The sequence below is a fragment of the Phacochoerus africanus genome, chromosome 3 (assembly GCF_016906955.1).
Source record: "Phacochoerus africanus isolate WHEZ1 chromosome 3, ROS_Pafr_v1, whole genome shotgun sequence".
Taxonomy (NCBI): Eukaryota; Metazoa; Chordata; class Mammalia; order Artiodactyla; family Suidae; genus Phacochoerus; species Phacochoerus africanus.
The window spans coordinates 150,318,673-150,336,309 of record NC_062546.1 but is presented as its reverse complement, the minus strand read 5'-3'; the positions used below and the strand labels follow the sequence as shown (position 1 = coordinate 150,336,309).

At 35.8% G+C, this 17,637-nt stretch overlaps 1 protein-coding gene across 3 annotated transcripts in view; it reads left to right on the top strand.

Annotated features, from left to right (window-relative positions):
* SESTD1 (SEC14 and spectrin domain containing 1) overlaps positions 1-17,637 on the top strand; it is a 128,970-nt gene that overhangs the window by 62,267 nt on the left and 49,066 nt on the right. For all 3 annotated transcript variants that reach the window (XM_047772992.1, XM_047772993.1, XM_047772994.1), the window contains one exon: positions 2,047-2,160. In XM_047772992.1, coding sequence (XP_047628948.1) covers positions 2,047-2,160 — 114 coding nt within the window. The remainder of the gene's footprint in view (positions 1-2,046; positions 2,161-17,637) is intronic.

Genomic DNA, 17,637 nt, shown 5'->3' with positions numbered 1-17,637 from the left:
AACACTTTCAGAAGTTGCAATAGCCTGTTGTTTACTCCTAGGCAAACAGTTTCTGCATACGTAGTTATTCATTGCTTTTGTTTCAGAAGGTACCTGTTTGGGAACCCACGGCTTAGTGTTGGCCTTGCCTGTAACAAATATTTTCTAAAATGACTGGATTGCTTTCTCTTGTTTCTCACAGCTTTAATACTCAGTGATGTTGAAATAGTAATCTTCCACAATCAGTATATGAATAAACCCCAGTCTACCCTAAATTTTAACTTCCTTTATTCACAACCCAGTCATTGCAGGGGCACTAGATTCGTGATGTGCCCAGCAACATGTTTAAATGGAAAGGTTTTCTATTTAACCCTAATTAATAATAATTATATAACTTACTATTTAGTAGTGCCATTTATGGTCTAGAGCAGTGGTTGGCCCTAGAGTTTGTAAATAGAGTTTTATTGTTTATGTATTGCTTATGGTAACCTTCACGCTATGTCAACAGAATTGAAATAGTTGAAGCAGAGACTCTAAAGCCTTCAAATCCTAGAATATTTATTATCTGGGCCTTCAGAAAGAACACGCTTGAAATGGTATGGTAGAACTTTGGAGTCACACTGACCTGTTGTCATTCGTTATAACTGTTCCCTTGGACAAGTTACTTTAGTTTTCTGAAGCTCAGTTTACTCTTCCGTAGAATTGGAAGGATGAGCGCCACTTGTTGATGTGAATTCATTTATTCAGCAAAGCTTTATGCCAGGCACTGTCATAGGCAGTAGAGATAAAGGAGTGACATGATAGATCAGGTAACCTGCCATTGGGAAGCCCGTGTTCTGTTTGAGGAGTCAGACAATAAGCAGTAGGGCAAATTACTAAATAATGTAACATTAGTTAGTGATACATGCTATGTAGAAAAACACATGGTAAAAGGAGACTGAGTCAGATGTTGCTACTTTAGATAAAGGTGGTCAGGGAAGATCTCTCTGAAGAGGGACTGTTAGAGTGGAGTCCTAAATAAACTGAGAAAGTACTTCTAGGTATAGGACAAGGAAAATTCCAAAGGAAATATCAAGAGCAAAGTAAAATTGGGTTGTGATGATCTTTGTACCATTGTAAATATAGTAAAATTCATTGAGTTAAAAAAAAACGAAGTCTAAGGTGAGAACAGACTTACCATATTCCAGGAGTATCAAGAAGGTCCGTGTGGCTGTGGTAAAGGAGTGAGCTCACGGGAGAGCCGTGTAAGATGAGCTCCTAGAGGTCAGTAGGGCCTGAGTTTGGAGGGCCTTCTTGGCTTTGGTGAGGGAGGCTTGAATTTTATTCTGAGCCTGAGAAAACATGAAGCAAGGCCTTCTAAGAGGATATCTCAAAAGACAGACTCATTTGGGGCTGATGGCAATGCAAGTGGTAGAAATAGTTAGGTTTAAGATACATTTTAAAAGACAAACTCTATGGGATTTAATGATAAAATACATGTGGAATGTTTATTAACTCAGTGAATGTTAATTTCCATTCTTTAGGTGATAGGAATAACTATAGTTAATTTGAGTTTGTATTTGTCAAAGATTAGCTTTGTACTCTTTTTCAGGGTAATAATCACAGTCTTGGCTTCTCCATATAATGGTTGATTAAAAAGAACCCTTATTTTGAGAGAAAATTGAATTTACATCATTGGAAGAAATTCTCCAAGATGATTGTGTTAGAAAAAATTTTTCATATCATAGGAAAACCAAATTTAATAATTTCTCAACTAAAAATTATCTTTCAATGTAATCTATATTCCTGTTAGATTCAGTAGAACAGAAAAACAATTCACATGTACTGTCTGTATACTGTCTGTATTACATTGTCTTTTAAAGTCTTCTGAATCAGATTGTCTTTCAAGTATTTTTTTATTGCCATGTATGTTTTGAAGTTTGGAGTATTTCTTCTGTTTTATTACATCTTATTTATTTTCCAGAGATCTCTTAATTAGCCTAATCATGAATATCTAATCATTTACAACTTCAATAAATTTTTCATTTTACATGTATAATTTATAATTTTCTTTTTTTTATTTTATAGAATGTTGTTCCAGCTGAAGTGTCCCTGGTTTGTGTAGTGAAGCCAGATGAATTCTGGGATAAGAAAGTAACACATTTTTGTTTTTGGAAAGAAAAGGATAGACTTGGCTTTGAGGTAAATGTACTGCATTAAAAAAAAATAGAAGTGTGTTGTATCTTTAAAAAGAGCATTTTTCCAGTATTATTTTGTTTAGCTTTGGATACTGAGCAGTGTTTAAGCAATGTTCAGTCAGCGTCTAAGTAATGATTAATATATAGTCAGCATTCAGATACTTGTTGAATGTATTATGCTTCTTTTTCAAAGGCCACAGATTCTTTTTTATTTTTATCATTTTTTGTGAACTCTTTTGAATAAGTAGAACTTTTAAATTAAAAATATTTTTATTGCATTACCCAAAGGGCATTTAACTGATACTGGCAAATTCTAGACATTTGGAATTGAAGTTAGAGCCTATTTTATGTGGTGTCATAATTTTTTCTTAGTATCTGGTTTGTTTTTGATACATGAACACAGTTATCCATCCTTTCCTGTTAATACCACTCTCTCCCTCTTACTTTCCTTATGTGAAAGCACAATTGACCCTTGAACAACATGGGTTTAAAGTGGATTTTTTTTCAATAAATATTCATTTGGCCTTTTGCATTTTTGGGTTTGACATCCACAGGTAAGGAGGGCCAAGTGTATTCATTGTACTTTGCCATTTTATAAGGGACTTTAGGGTCTGCAGGTTTTGTATCCACAGGGTCTTCTGGAACCAATCCCCTGTGGTTGCTGAGGGAGAACTATCCATGTTATTGTAGGTCAGAAAGAAGTCCTAAGATGGAATACAAATTTAAACATTTCTGTCATATTTTCCCTTCTGTCATAATCCCAGCTTCCTAGTAGGAGAGTTGGTAGATACTAAACTTTGCATTAATTAAATAAAGTGTGACAACATTGAAGGGTACAAAGCCTAATAACTCAACCGTGTAGAATATGGAGCCCTGGAATGTTTCAAGAGTCGGAAAATAAAGGCTCATTTTGGACTTTGCCATACTACAATAGTCATATTTTCATTAAAGTCAAGGTATTTCTGGTATGGAGGAAAAGGCACCAAGGTGTCCTAGATAAAGATTTAAGAAAATCTAGTTAAATATTTTTTAATGAGGTAGCTCAAAATGTCCTAAAAGTGTGTCATTTTTTCTTCACTTAAAAAAAAACTGCAGTAAAATTCATTCATTTTAGTGTACAGTTCTGAGAGTTCTGACAAACAAAAATAATCAAGAAATAAGAGAGTATCACATCACTCCAAAAATTCTCTCATGCTTCTTGTAGTCAACTCCTTTCTCAGTCTTTAGTCCCTGACAACCACTGTTCTGTTTTATGCCTCTATGGTTTTGCTTTTCCAGACTGTCATATAGGTAGAATGATATATAGTATGTAGCATTTTTAATCTGCTTCTTTCACATATGCATTTGCATTTGAGATTCATCCCTGTTTTTAGTTGTGTTGGTAGTTCCTTCCTATTGCTGAGTAGTAATCCACGGTGTGGATGTACTACTTTATCCATTTCCCATGAGGGACATTTGGGGCTTAGTGGTTACAAATGAAGTCACTCTAAACATCCGTGTACAGGCTTTTGTGTTTGGTTGTATTTTATGGTATAAAATACCTAGGAGTGGGATTGCTGAGTCAGTATGGTAAGTATATGTTTATTTAACTTTATAAGAAAGTTCCAAATTGACTGTTTTAAGGTGGTTGTATGATTATGCATTCCCACCAGCAATGTATGAAAGTTCCAGTTGCAACTTTCTCAGCACTTGTCAAGTATTGTTTGTTTTTAAATTATAATTGTCAAGTATTGTCAAGTTTTGTTCGTTTTTAAATTATGATTACTCTAGTAGATGTGTAGAGGTAACTCGGTGTGGTTTTAACGTACATTTCTCTAGTAATTAATGATGTGTGTATATTTTCAAGTGCTTTTTTGCCGTCCTTGTAGCTTCTTTAGTGGTGTCTATTCAACTCTGCCCATTTGAAAAAATAATAAAGGCTTTTTGCATTCTTATTACTGAATTTTGAGAGTTCTTTATTTTGGGTAGAAGTCCTTTATCATGTATGTCATTTGCAAAAATTGCATCTCTGTGGTTTGCTTTTTCATTCTCTTGACAGCATTTTTCAAGGTTTTTTTTTTTTAACTCTGATGAAGTTTAATTTTTAAGTTTTTCTTTTATGAATCCGGCTTTTGGTATCATAGCTGAGAAATCTTTGCCTAATCCAAGGTCACAAAGATTTTCTTATGCTCTGTCTTAGATGTTGTGTAGTCTTAGGTTTTATGTTTAGATCTGTGGTCCATTTTGAGTTAATATTTGTGTAAATTATATTCTGATAATACATGTTTTATAACTTACGTTATTTTAAATTTGTTAAGATTTTGTGTTTGACCAAATATATGGAGGGTCTTGGTTGATTTTCTCATGCACATGTATTCTCTATGTACTCTGCATGTATATTCTGCTGTTGTGGGTGGAGAGATTTTTAACTGTCAAGATTGTTCAAAGTATTATTTAGGTCTTCTCCAATCTCTGGAATATTCTGTCCACTTATTCTGTCAGTTATCAAAAGAGGAATAGTGTAGTCTCCAACTATAATTGTAGATTACTTCTCTCATTTCTGTCAATTTTGGCCTCATATACTTTAAATGTCTTTGGTTGCATTCATTAAGATGTAAGATCATTAAATTTTCTGAGTTAACCACTTTATCATTTCATGATTAAATGTCCCTTTTTTAATCCATGATAATATATCAGATTCTGAGGTGTACATTGTCTCATATTAATATAATTATTCCAGCTTCTTTTGACTAGTGTTTGCATATTTTATCTTTGCCATTTTACCTGTTTACATATTATCTGTTTACATATTTATTTCTTTACATGTAAAGTGGGATTTCTTATAGTATAGTTGGGTCTTATCCAGTCTGACAATCTCTGTCTTTTCAGTTGCTTAAAAGACTATTTATATTTAATGTAATTATTAATATGCTTGAATTAAAATTTTCCTTCTTGCTAGATTTTATGTATTTTTGTTCTCTTTCTGCCTTCTTTTGGATTAAGTATATTTATCATTGCATTTGTCTGCATTATTGACTGATAACTTATGTCTCTTTTTTTTTCCCCCAGTGGTTGCCCTAGCTTTATAATATACATCTTTAATTATCAGAGTCTTTAAGTGATATACCACTTTACATACAGTGGAAATTCCTTAAAACAATATATTCTAATATTTTCCTTCCATTTTTCACATACATTTTTCTTGTATTATACTATAAGCACACAATATATTGCCACTGCTTTTGTTATAGCAAAAACAGTGGTTTTCTTATAGCAATTAAAACAATAAAAGTTAACTTCATATTTACCTTCATTTATGTCATTTCCAGTGTTCTTCATTTCTTTTCAACTTTTTGGCTGGTATATTCTTTCTGCCTAAACATATCTTGCATTATTGGCCTGTTGGCATTGAATTTTCTCAGCTTTTGTTTACCTGAAATAAATCTTTATTTCTCTTTCAATTTTGAAAGATATTTTTAGTCAGTATAGAAATATTTCTTCATTGTTTGATTTTTTTTGTTTGTTTGTTTTGTTTTAGCACATTAAGTATTTCATACCATTGCCTTCTCATTTCCATGGTTTCTTTGGAGAACTCTCCTGTTTGTGTCTTTGGTTCCCTATTTATTATTTATCTTTTTTCTTCCTTTTGGCCACCTTCAAGATTTTCCCTTTGTTTTTGGTTTTCAGCAGTTTTATTTTGTAATGTCTAGATGTGTTGTTTTGTTGGTTTTGTTTTTGCTTTTTAGGGCACACCGCAACATATGGAAATTTGCAGTCTAGGGGTCAAACCGGAACTACAGCTACCGCCTGTGCCACAGACACAGCAGTGCAGGATCTGAGCTGCATCTGTGACTTACACCACAGCTCATGTCAACTCTGGTTCCCCAGCCCATTGAGTGAGGCCAGGGACCAAACCTGCATCCTCATGGATACAAGTTGGGTTCGTAACCTGCTGAGCCACAACGGGAACTCCCATGTCTAGATGTGTTTTATTTGGTATTTATTCTGATTGTTGTTTTCTACACTTCTTGGATCTCTTCTGACATCAGTTCTGGAAAATTCTTTAACGTTTTCTTTTCAAATATTTTCTCTGCACCATTTTGTTTTTATGCTACTTCTAGAACTCCATTTGCATGTATGTTAGATCATTTGAAATTTCTTACCATTCTAGATTGGTGTTCTATTTTATTTTTCTTTCCCTTGTGTTTTCTTTTTGTGTTTCAATTTGGGTATTTTCTACTGATGCATTTTCAAGTTCACCGTTTCCTTGGCTGTACTGAGTTTGTTGATAAGCTGGTTGTAAATGTACTTTATCTGTTACCCTGTTTTGGTTTGTAGCTTATCTATTACATTCTTCCATATGGTTTCTGTCACTTTACTGAAATCCCCATCTGTTTTGCATGTGGCCTTGCAGTTCTTCCATGATAGCCTTTAGCATTTATCATTATCTTAAATTCCTTATCTAAGAGTTTTGATATATGGGTATATCTTACTCTAGTTATGTTTGGTTTCTTTCTTGACAGTAGGTTGTTTTCTCTCTTCTTTCTTTCTCCTTCCTCCAGCTGCATTGTGGGATTTATTTGTGTTCTCAAGTCATCTAGGGTTGCTGACTTCCCCCAGGATCTGAAGGTTTTTGTCCTCTAGGGGAGACAGAGTTGAAGAATCTGGGCTTGCTTCAGCCTTATGCCTTTCCAGTGGTGGTTGCTGTTCCCTTCTCCCAGAAGCATTTTGAAGTCTCTTGTCCTACCTACGCCCATTCTTTCTCTTGAGTCCCTGGGAGGTGTGTGAAGAAGGGCCTGCAAGTGTGTTTGAATTCTTCTTGTGTCTTTACTTCCCATGGGTTTTATGTTTTCACCCTAAACCACATTTGGCTGTCAGCAATTCACTGAAAATTTTGACTAGATTCTTACCTGGCCCATATCATGCCTGGTATTTTCCTCAGGTAGGCAAGTGCTCCACCTCCATCTGTTCTTGATGGATGGTCTTTCCTTAGATTTCAGGTTATTTGGGTAACTTGAACTGTGGGCTTAAGTCTCTGATGGATTTAAGAAAAATGGTCATTTTTCAGATTATTTTGCATTATTCCGTTGTTGTAAGGATTGGAACAGTGCTCTTTCTAGCCATTTATGTATCCTAAGCAGAAGCCAGGTGTTTTGTTTTTCAGTTTTATCTTGCAGACTTTTGTCATTGGTAGACTTGATTGTGATGTAGATTTATTAGAATAGGTACACTAGCATTGTAAGGGAAGGCAATTTAGGCTGCTGGATTATGTTAGGAAGGGTGTTAACCTCATCATTGCAGGGGAAATTGCATCCCATGGAGGAGAATTAAAAGTGTAGTGGGAAAAGAAAGAAGAGGCTGAAAGCACAAGGCTGGGATGTTGCTTTGGTGAGCAGATACCTCAGACGGGCAGGGAAATCAGCCTTTTATGCCAGGGGCATGCAGGGGCATGCTCTGAGAGAATGCGTGGTATACAGAGGCCAGTGTTTCGGAAACCACCACTCTGAACCCCGAGTAGGAGCAGAGATCCTTTTTGTGAGAAACCTGTCAAGTCCTGCTTAAGTGTAGGCCTCTGTTCAGATGTGCCATGCCTAGTTGGGTCTCATAATACATGAATTTATAGTCTAAATACCTTGCATCTTGGAGGATAAAATAGAAGACAGAGAATTCCTTTCTGCCTTGATTTGATATCATAGATTGATGTTTTAAAACTCAAGTGCTAAAGCTTCTTGTATCAATATGTATTTTTTTAGACATTGAAGAGATTCAGCTAGAATACTTTCCCAAGTGTGTAATGAGAGTAATTTCAAATGCTAGCTAGTATACCACCACGCATATTCAGCTTGAAGGGGCTGTTCAACATCAGTCATTAAATGACATTTAGAGCTATATATAATTAAATTCAAAATGGATATTTGTTTAGTTAGCAGTTATTTTTCCTTGATGTTATTTTGGATCATTTGGGCTGTTGTAATTAAGCCTGTGTTTTTGTGTATATTCCAAACATTTTAAAAGGATAACTTTGTTATGGGTACTGGTGTTCCTATAAGCAAAAGTTTGTGTTTTACCTTATAGAATTATTCATAACAGATTTATTACCAGCCATCCACAATATTTGTCAGGTAAACATCCAGCTGTAATTTTAATGGCAACCTGTTCCCATGATCTCATGATGTCTTCCCTATCATCCTTTGCATTTTTTTTCTTCTAGATGACCTTCCTCTTGTTCACTTTGCTAATGTTTTTCACTGGCCATTGAATATTCATCTTTCATTGGTTACCTAAATATTTCTTTATATATCCTTTCCATCTCTGAAATAGATGCCACCTGTTCATTTTCTTTTTTTAGCAACTCAGATCTTCCAGTTCTTTCTGACCTTTGGCAACATTATACCTAGTGGCTCTGATACTATTTGCTAGTTAGATGACAGTATCTATAGTCTATCTAATGAGAACGTAAAATTGAAGTAGTACTGGCATTAATCTTATCCTCAAATTGGGAGACTAGTAACCAAAAGAATCTCACTTTCTCCTTTTTTTTTTTTTTTTTTTGTCTGTTTTTTCAGGGCTGCACCTGTGGCATATGGAGGTTCCCAGGCTAGGGGTTGAATCGGAGCTGTAGCCGCCGGCCTACGCCAGAGCCACAGCGGCACGGGATCCGAGCCGCGTCTGCAACCCACACCACACCTCACGGCAACGCCAGATCGTTAACCCACTGAGCAAGGGCAGGGACCGAACCCGCAACCTCATGGTTCCTAGTCGGATTCGTTAACCGCTGCGCCACGACGGGAACTCCTCACTTTCTCCTTCTGTATTGTCATTCATGAGAGTAAAAGTGTTTTTTTTTTTTACTGGTAATGATAACCAGCCACCATTCTAAATTGTTTTCTTCTCTTATTTTTTATTACTACATCTGATTCTGTACTTTTTTTGAGGGCATGCTAGTGTTAGTATCCAGGACCAAAGATTTCCTTCATGCTTCTCTGTCAAGAATACCTCTAGCTCTGTCTATTCTAACTTCTTTCTGACTTTGGCAGAAAATTATTTTCTTAGAAAAATATCCCTGAACAAACAGATACAAGTAGACATACACATTGAAATAGTATAACACATAACACGCACATGAATCTGTACTAAGCACACAAATATACATATGTATACATATGTATGTGTATGAACAGACACATTTTCATTCCAGATCTTACACCTACATTGTTAGCATAAGTAAAAAAACAAACAAACAAACAAACAAAAAAAAAATTGAGTGCCTACAGAGTAAAAGATTCAGTTTTAGGTTCTTTGGAAATGTTTTATTAGGAAAGAATAATGGGAGTAATAGAGAAATAAGGGTTTCTGTTGTTGTTGCTGGTTTTTTTTTTTTTTGGCTGCAGCATGTAGTGGCTTGATATGGGGTCTCAGTTCCTAGACCAGGGATTGAACCCAGGTCGCAGTGGTAAGAGTGCCAAGTCTCAACCACTAAACCACCAGGGAACTCCCTAGAAATAAGTTTTGAGTCTTTCTGTAAGTTAGATTCCAGAAAGAAAAGCTTCACAAATGTTTTAATTAAAGGCTATATGTTAAATATCTTTCTCCTCAAACTTGTTGAACAGTGCTAGGTAGCTAATAAAATATTGTGGTTTAGTCATTTAATTTGTTTTGTCTTAACCTCTCTAACATATATTAAATAAAGGAAAAAGTAATATTTATGTACGACTTTAGTGTTTTAAAAATGTCATGTGTTTTTCTTTTTTCCCTTTGAAAGAACTTGGCAGAAGTTTGAAAAACTCATATAGATTGTGGTCTTTTTCTTTCCGTTTTATAGTTGCATCATTTTATTTTGTTTCCCTTTGTGCTTATCACTAGGTTTCAGATTTCTCTGGAGAGAAATCTGAAATTTCTATCCCTTTTTTTTTTTTTTTTTTCTTTTTAGGGCTGTACCTGTGGGATATGGAAGGAAGTTCCTGGGCTAGTGGTCAGCTCGGAGCTGGAGCTGCTGGCCTACACCACAGGCACAGCAACATGGGGTCCGAGTTGCATCTACGACCTACACCACAGCTTGTGGCAATACTGGATCCTTAAACCACAAAACGAGACCAGGGATTGAACTTGCATCCTCGTGCACACCATGTTAGGTTTTTAACCCTCTGAGCCACAACAGGAACTCCATTTTAAAAATTTAAAACACATTGTTCTCTTTTCTTTATACCTTTTGACCCCCTTCACCCATTTCTTCCGTGCCTCCACCCACCCTCTGGCAACTATCAAACAAGAGACTGTTACTTGTCTTTCTTCTTACTTACTTCACTTAGCATAATGCCCTCAAAGTCCATCTGTATTGTCACAAATGGCAAGATTTTATTTTTTTAAGGTCTGGATAATATTCTATTGTATATATACATATATACATACATACACATATATGTATTAATAAAGTTAAACACACACATATGTTTATTTCAATTTCTTTATCTATTCATCCATTGAAGCACACTTAGGTTGTTTCCATATCATTGCTATTGTAAATAATGCTACAGTGAATATGGAGGTGCATGTATCTTTGTGAGTTAATGTTTTTCATTTTTTTAGGTATATAACCAGAGGTATAATTATTGGATCATAGAGTAGTTCAGCTTTTAATTTTTGGAGGAACCTCTGTACCATCTTCCATAGCGATAGCACCATTCCCAAAAACAGTTCCCAAGGGCTCCATTTTTTTTATACATTCTCACCATGCCTTGTTATTTTCTTGTCTTTTTGATAATAGCCATTCCAATAGGTGTGAGGTTATATCTCTTTGTGGTTTTGATTTGTATTTCCTTGATGATTAATGATGTTGAGCCTTTTTCATGTACCTGTTGTCCATCTCTCTGTCTTCTTTGGGAAACATTTATTCAGGTTTTCTGCCCAGGTTTTAATTAGATGTTTAATTTTTTTGGTATTGAATTATGTAAGTTCTTTATACATTTTAGATATTAGTCCCTTATCAGATATATAATTTCCAAATATTTTCTCTCATTCAGTTGCCTTTTCATCTTGTCTATGGTTTCCTTTGCTGTGCAGAAGCTTTTTGGTATGATATAGTTCCACTAATTTATTTTTGCTTTTATTGCTTTTGCTGTCAGGTTGAAAAAAAGTCATTGCCAAGATACTTGTTAAGGAGTTTACAGCCTGTGTTTTCTTCTAGGAATTTTAAGATTTCAGGTCTTACATTCAGATCTTTAAACTAATTTGATTTAATTTGAATTTGAGTTTAAAAATTTTTTAATATTTATCAGTTGATGAGTAAGCTGGAGATCTGCCAGTCATTTGGGATATATCACTCAGCTAGAAATCATAACCCTCATGATGGTTTTATCTCAAATGAAACACTGATTAATAGCAGAAACTATAAGAGTCACAGATATTTGTTACATATAACAACTTAATAAGGAGCATAAGAATGGTAATAATTCTGAAAATTAGCCTCAAGACAATTATCCCTAGATGTATATAAATTGTACTAATTTCGTCAAAATTGTTATTTCGATATCATGATGTCTTTTGTACTCTAAAAATTATGGTAAAAAAGATAGTATATAAGGTAATTAAGTCACATTTAGATCTTAATTAATGGAGAATGAACGATGTTCTACACAAAGATTTGTCTGCATTCTCCTACAAGAGTGAGAGTTCTGAGGTGAGGCTAGATCTGCCTGCTGGTCTTGGAGGGTCTCTTGGGTAGGCAGGGGGTGACTGTGGCTCACTGTGGGGAACAAGGACATTAGTGGCAGAGGTACCAGGGAGTGTTCATTGGCATGAGCTCTCTTGGAGGCTGTCATTTTGACACCAAAACTTGGCCTCACCCAACAACCTGTAGACTCCAGTGCTAGGATATCTCAGACCAAATTACCAACAGGGTCGAAAAGGAGCTCTGCTTATCAACAGACAGGCTGCCTAATGTCTTCCTGAGCTCATAGCCATCTCCAAACATACTTCTTGACATGGCCCTGTGACCAGAAAAACAAGACCCAACTTCACTCACCAGTGGGCAGGCACCAGTCCCTCCCACCAAGAAGCATGCACAAGTCTCTGGACCAGCATCCCCAAGGGGGGCAGACACAAGAAGCAAGAGGAACTACATTCCTACACTCTGCAGAATGGAGGCCACAAACACAGAAAATTAGACAAAATGAGAAGACAAAATATGCTCCAGATGAAGGAACAAGTTAAAACCCCAGAAGAATAACTAAGTGAAATAGAAATAGGCAGTCTCCTCAAAAAAGGATTCAGAGTAATGATAGTCAAGATGATCTAAGATCTCAGAAAAGAACGGAGGTACAGACCAAGAAGATGAACATTTCTTAATGTTCAACAAAGAGCTAGAAGATATAAAGGACAAACAGGGTTAAATAATAACAATTGAAATGAAAAGTACACTAGAAGGAATCAATAGTAGAGTAAATGAGGCAGGAAAATGGATAAGTGATCTGGAAGACACTTTTATCCAACATAGCCTTAGAAGTCCCAGCTATAGCAATCAGAGAAGCAAAATAAAAGGAATCCAATTTGGAAAAGAAGTAAAACAGTCACTGTTTGCAGATATCATGATATTATACATAGAAAATTCTGAAGATGCCAGTAGAAACTTTTAGAGCTTATCAGTGAATTTGGGGAAGTTGCAGGATACAAAGTTAATACAAAGAAATCTCTTGCATTCCTACATGCTAATCATGAAAGATCAGAAAGAGAAATTAAGGAAACAATTCCAGTTACCATTATATCAGAAAGAAAAATACCTAGGAATAAACCTGTCTAAGGAGGCAAAAGACTTGTATTCTGAAAGCTATAAGATCTGATGAAAGAAATCAAAGATGAAACAAACAAATGGAAAGATACATCATGCTTTTGGATTGGAAAAATCGATATTATCAAAAAGACTATACTACCCAAGACAATATACAGATTCAATGCAGTTCCTATCAAATTATGAATAATATTTTTCACAGAACTAGAACAAAACCATTTTTAAATTTGTGCGGAAACACAAAAAGCCCTAAATAGCAAAAGCAATCTTGAGAAAGAAAAATGAAGCTGGAGAAATCAGCCTCCCTGACTTCAGACTATACTACAAAGTATAGTACTGGAACAGAAACAGAAATAGAGGTCAGTGGAACAGGATAGAAAGCCCAGAGGTAAATCCATGTGGGTGTGGTTAACTCATCAATGACAAAGGAGGCAAGAAAATACAATAGAAAAAAAGACATCCTCTTCAATAAGTGGTGCCGGGAAAATTGGACAGCTGCATGGAAAAGAATGAAATTAGAAAATTCTCTAACATTATATATAAAAATGAACTCAAAATGGTTTGAATGTCTAAATGTAAGTCCAGATACTATAAAACTCCCAGAGGAAACATAGAACACTGTATAAACCACAGTAACATCTGTTTTTGTTTTTTCCTTTTTAGGGCCACACCTATGGCATATAGAGGTTCCCAGGCTAGGGGTCTAATCGGAGCTACAGCTGCTGGCCACAGCCACAGCCACAGCAATGCCAGGTCCGAGCCATGTCTGCAACCTGCACCACAGCTCACGCCACCACCAGATCCTTAACCTACTGAGTGAAGCCAGGGATGGAGCCCGCAACCTCATGGTTCCTAATCAGATTTATTTCCCCTGTGCCACAACAGGAGCTCCAGGAATATCTTTTTTGGATTCATCTCCTAGAGTAATGAAAATAAAAACAAAAATAAACAAATGGGACCTAATTAAATTCAAAAGCTTTTACACAGCAAAGGAAACCATTAAAAAAAAAACCCACAACCCACAGAATGGAAGAAAATATCTGCAGACAAAGCAACCAACAAGGGGTTGATTAATCTCTAAAATATACAAACATCTCATACATCTTTATATCAGAAACATAACCCAATCACAAATTGGGCAGAATATGTACATAATATGGAGAAATATGTCATTTCTCCAAAGACAGATGGGCAAAAAGCACATGAAAAGATGCTCAACATCAGTAATGATTAAAGAAATGCAAATCAGAACTACAGTTAGGTATCACCTCATACCAGTAAGAACAGCTATAATCAAAAAGTCTACAAACAATAAATGCTAAAGAGTATAGACAAAAGGGATGGAATGTAAATTGGTACAGCCACCATGGAGAACAGTATAGAGGTTCCTTAAAAAAACTAAATATAGAGCTACCATGTGATCCAGCAATCCCACCCCTGGGCATATATCTAGAGAAAACCATAATTCAAAAAGATACATGCATCCCAGTGTTGACTGCAACACTATTTACAATAGCAAAGGCATGGAATCAGCCTGTGTCCATCAACGGAGGAATGGATAAAGATGTAGTTCATATATACAGTGGAATATTAGCCATAAAAAGGAATGAAATGATGTCGTTTTCAGTAACATGGATGGACCTAGAGATTATCATACTAAGTGAAGTCAGACAAAGACAATACTATATGGTATCATTTATATGTAGAATCTAAAAAAATGTTACAAATGAACTTATTTACAAAATGGAAACAGGCTCACAGACTTAGAAAACAAATTTGCGGTTACCAAAGGGGAAAGGTAGGAGAGAGGGGGATTAATTAAGAGTTTGGGATTAACATATACACACTGCAGTATATAGAATAGATAATTGACAGGGACCTGCTGTGCAGCACAGGGACCTCTCCTCAGTATTCTTTAGTAACCTGAATGAGAAAATAATTTGAAAAGGAATGGATATATATGTGTGTAACTGAATCACTTTATACCTGAAATAAACACAACATTGTAAATAACTGTACTCCAATATGAAATAAAAATTAATTTAAAAAAAGACAAAACCAAAGAGTTATCTACTAGGCCAGGCTTACAAACCTTTTCTAATACATAATTGCTTAAAAAGAAATGTAAAAATTATAAAAATAAACCAGCCGAATTTTTTTCAGTATACAAGTTGAATTTCAAAGATCGGGTTATAAAAATAGTTTCTCCTCTGTTTTGATGATACGATATTCTTTATCATCCTTATTTGTTTGTAGTCGTAAAGCCAACATGAGGGAGTTCCTGCTGTGGCTCAGTGGTAGTGAACCTGACTAGTATCCATGAGGATGCGGGTCTGATCCCTGGCCCTGCTAAGTGGGTTAAGGATCTTGTGTTGCTGTGAGCTGTGGTGTAGGTAACAGACACAGCTCGAACCTGATGTTGCTGTGGCTCTAGTGTAGGCTGGCAGCTGCAGCTCTGATGTGACCCCTAGCCTTGGAACTTCCATATGCTGTGGGTGTGGCCCTAAAAAGACAAAAAAAAAAAAAAGACAAGTTTTTAAATAATTTGTAAGTCATTCTAAATATTAGATAACTATTTTAAAGTTAAAGGTTATGAATGCCATTTGTTAGGTGGTAAAAGGTAAAGTTGGTCTTTCTTTTTACTTTGTTTTATGAAGTTCACTTTGATTCAGTATTTTATGAAAAGTTAGTAAAATCTTTTTTAAACTTAAAACAAGGTCATTGTATATTCTATATTATGTTCAGGGGAAAATGTTAGGCTACTGTGGAATGTTACAGGATTTTCTTAACTGGGAACTACTGCTTTAGAGTAATGCAGTGGACAGTCTAAAATGTTCAGTACCTTTGGAAAATGCATTATTGGAAAATGGAATGTTGAGTTTGTGGTTCCATCTTATCTACAAATAAGGAATTGTTTAATTTTTGAGATTTGTTTTTAAGCTAGAATTGGTCTGCCAATTAAGAGGAGGTGATAGTAAGTATTTGAGTTTTATGGAATATAGAACCGATTTAGTGTGTTTAATATTCTAATATAATATCATTGTGTCTTTTTGTACTTAATATTTTTGCTCTGATTCACTGTTTTATTTCTTATTCATTAGGAAATCACTTGGAGTTCTCTTGTGGCACAGTAGGTTAAGGATCCGCTGTTGTCACTGCAGGTTTGGGTTGGTGTGCTATGGCATGGTTTTAGTCCCTGGCCTGGGAACTTATACATGCTGCAAAAAAAAAGTCACTTAATTAAAATTTTCACAGCTGGAGTTCCCGTCGTGGCGCAGTGGTTAACGAATCCAACTAGGAACCATGAGGTTGCAGGTTCAGTCCCTGGCTTTGCTCAGTGGGTTAAGGATCTGGCGTTGCCGTCAGCTGTGGTGTAGGTTGCAGACTTGGCTTGGCTTGGATCCCATGTTGGTGTGTCTCTGGCGTAGCCTGGTGGCTCCATCTCTGATTAGATCCCTAGCCTGGGAACCTCCATATGCCATGGGATCAGCCCTAGAAAAGGCCAAGAAAAAAAAAATTTCACAGCTTTTTCTGTAGCTTTGGAAAATATTTCTTTAGGTTTTTTTTTTTGCAATTATGTCATTATTTCTACCTTTTCTTGTTTAGAATCATGGGGGAAACGGAGTGAGACATAATAGATATGACCTAAATACGATGTTTGAGACCCTTGTTTTCTAATATTGCTTTTAATTTTGTTGATGATTGCTTTGGGGGTCTGAATTTTTTTTTTTTTAATTTTCTCTTTGCCAGGTAATAAAACATTTTCCATAAGATAAAATGATTCCTAGGTGTGCCATATGAGTGCTCCTTTAAGAATTTAGCGGAAAGGAATGTAGGAAATCTTACTAGTTTTTGTAACTTAAGAAGCTGCAATGAATAATTTAGAGAAAATCACCTACTGTGAGATTCCAAATTTATTTTACCACATCGACTCTGCAATATGTCAGTTTTCTCTTTTTTCTTTCACATGCATTATTTGCTTTATAATCTGTTTCTCCACTTTTCTAATTTACATAAATCTCTTTCTCTACACATACTCCCTTTTTAGCACTTTAATTTTTCTTTTCTTTTTAGGGCCGCAAGTGTGGCACATGGAAGTTCCCAGGCTTGGGGCCAAATTGGAGCTGCAGCTACCAGCCTACACCACAGCTCACAGCAACGCCAGATCCTTAACCTACAGAACAAGGCCAGGGATTGAACCCTGTGTTCTCTTGGTTACTAGTCGAGTTTGTGACTGCTGAGCCACAGTGGAAACTCCCTTTAGCACTTTAATTTTACTTGAGGCTAAATCCCCTGACCTCTCACCTCCAGAAAAACAGCGTATTTTATTTTTGCTTGTGATTCGAATTTGCTCTGTTTGTGAAATCGTATCCCTCTATGATGTTTGCCATCACTTAGAATGAAGTTGAATTGTCTGTCTGTTCAAACTTGAATTTGTCCTCTTAGAAGCAGGTGTCTATAGTTTATATGTTGCACTCTGGCAAGTGGTGTCATTTTCCAAAGGCATGTGAACAGTTCCTTGCCTTTGTAAACAGAGTACTTTTGCTGTGTGCTGGGAGAAGCGCTTTTCATTCCTCTTTAGGATGCCACTCCTCACTGACTTCTAAAAGGCAATTCTCAGATATGTAGCATTTTAATACAGAAAGATTCTTTTCTGCTATTACAGACTCTTCCTAAATGTTGTTTCCCTCATTCTTTTTGAAACATTCATTATCCAAA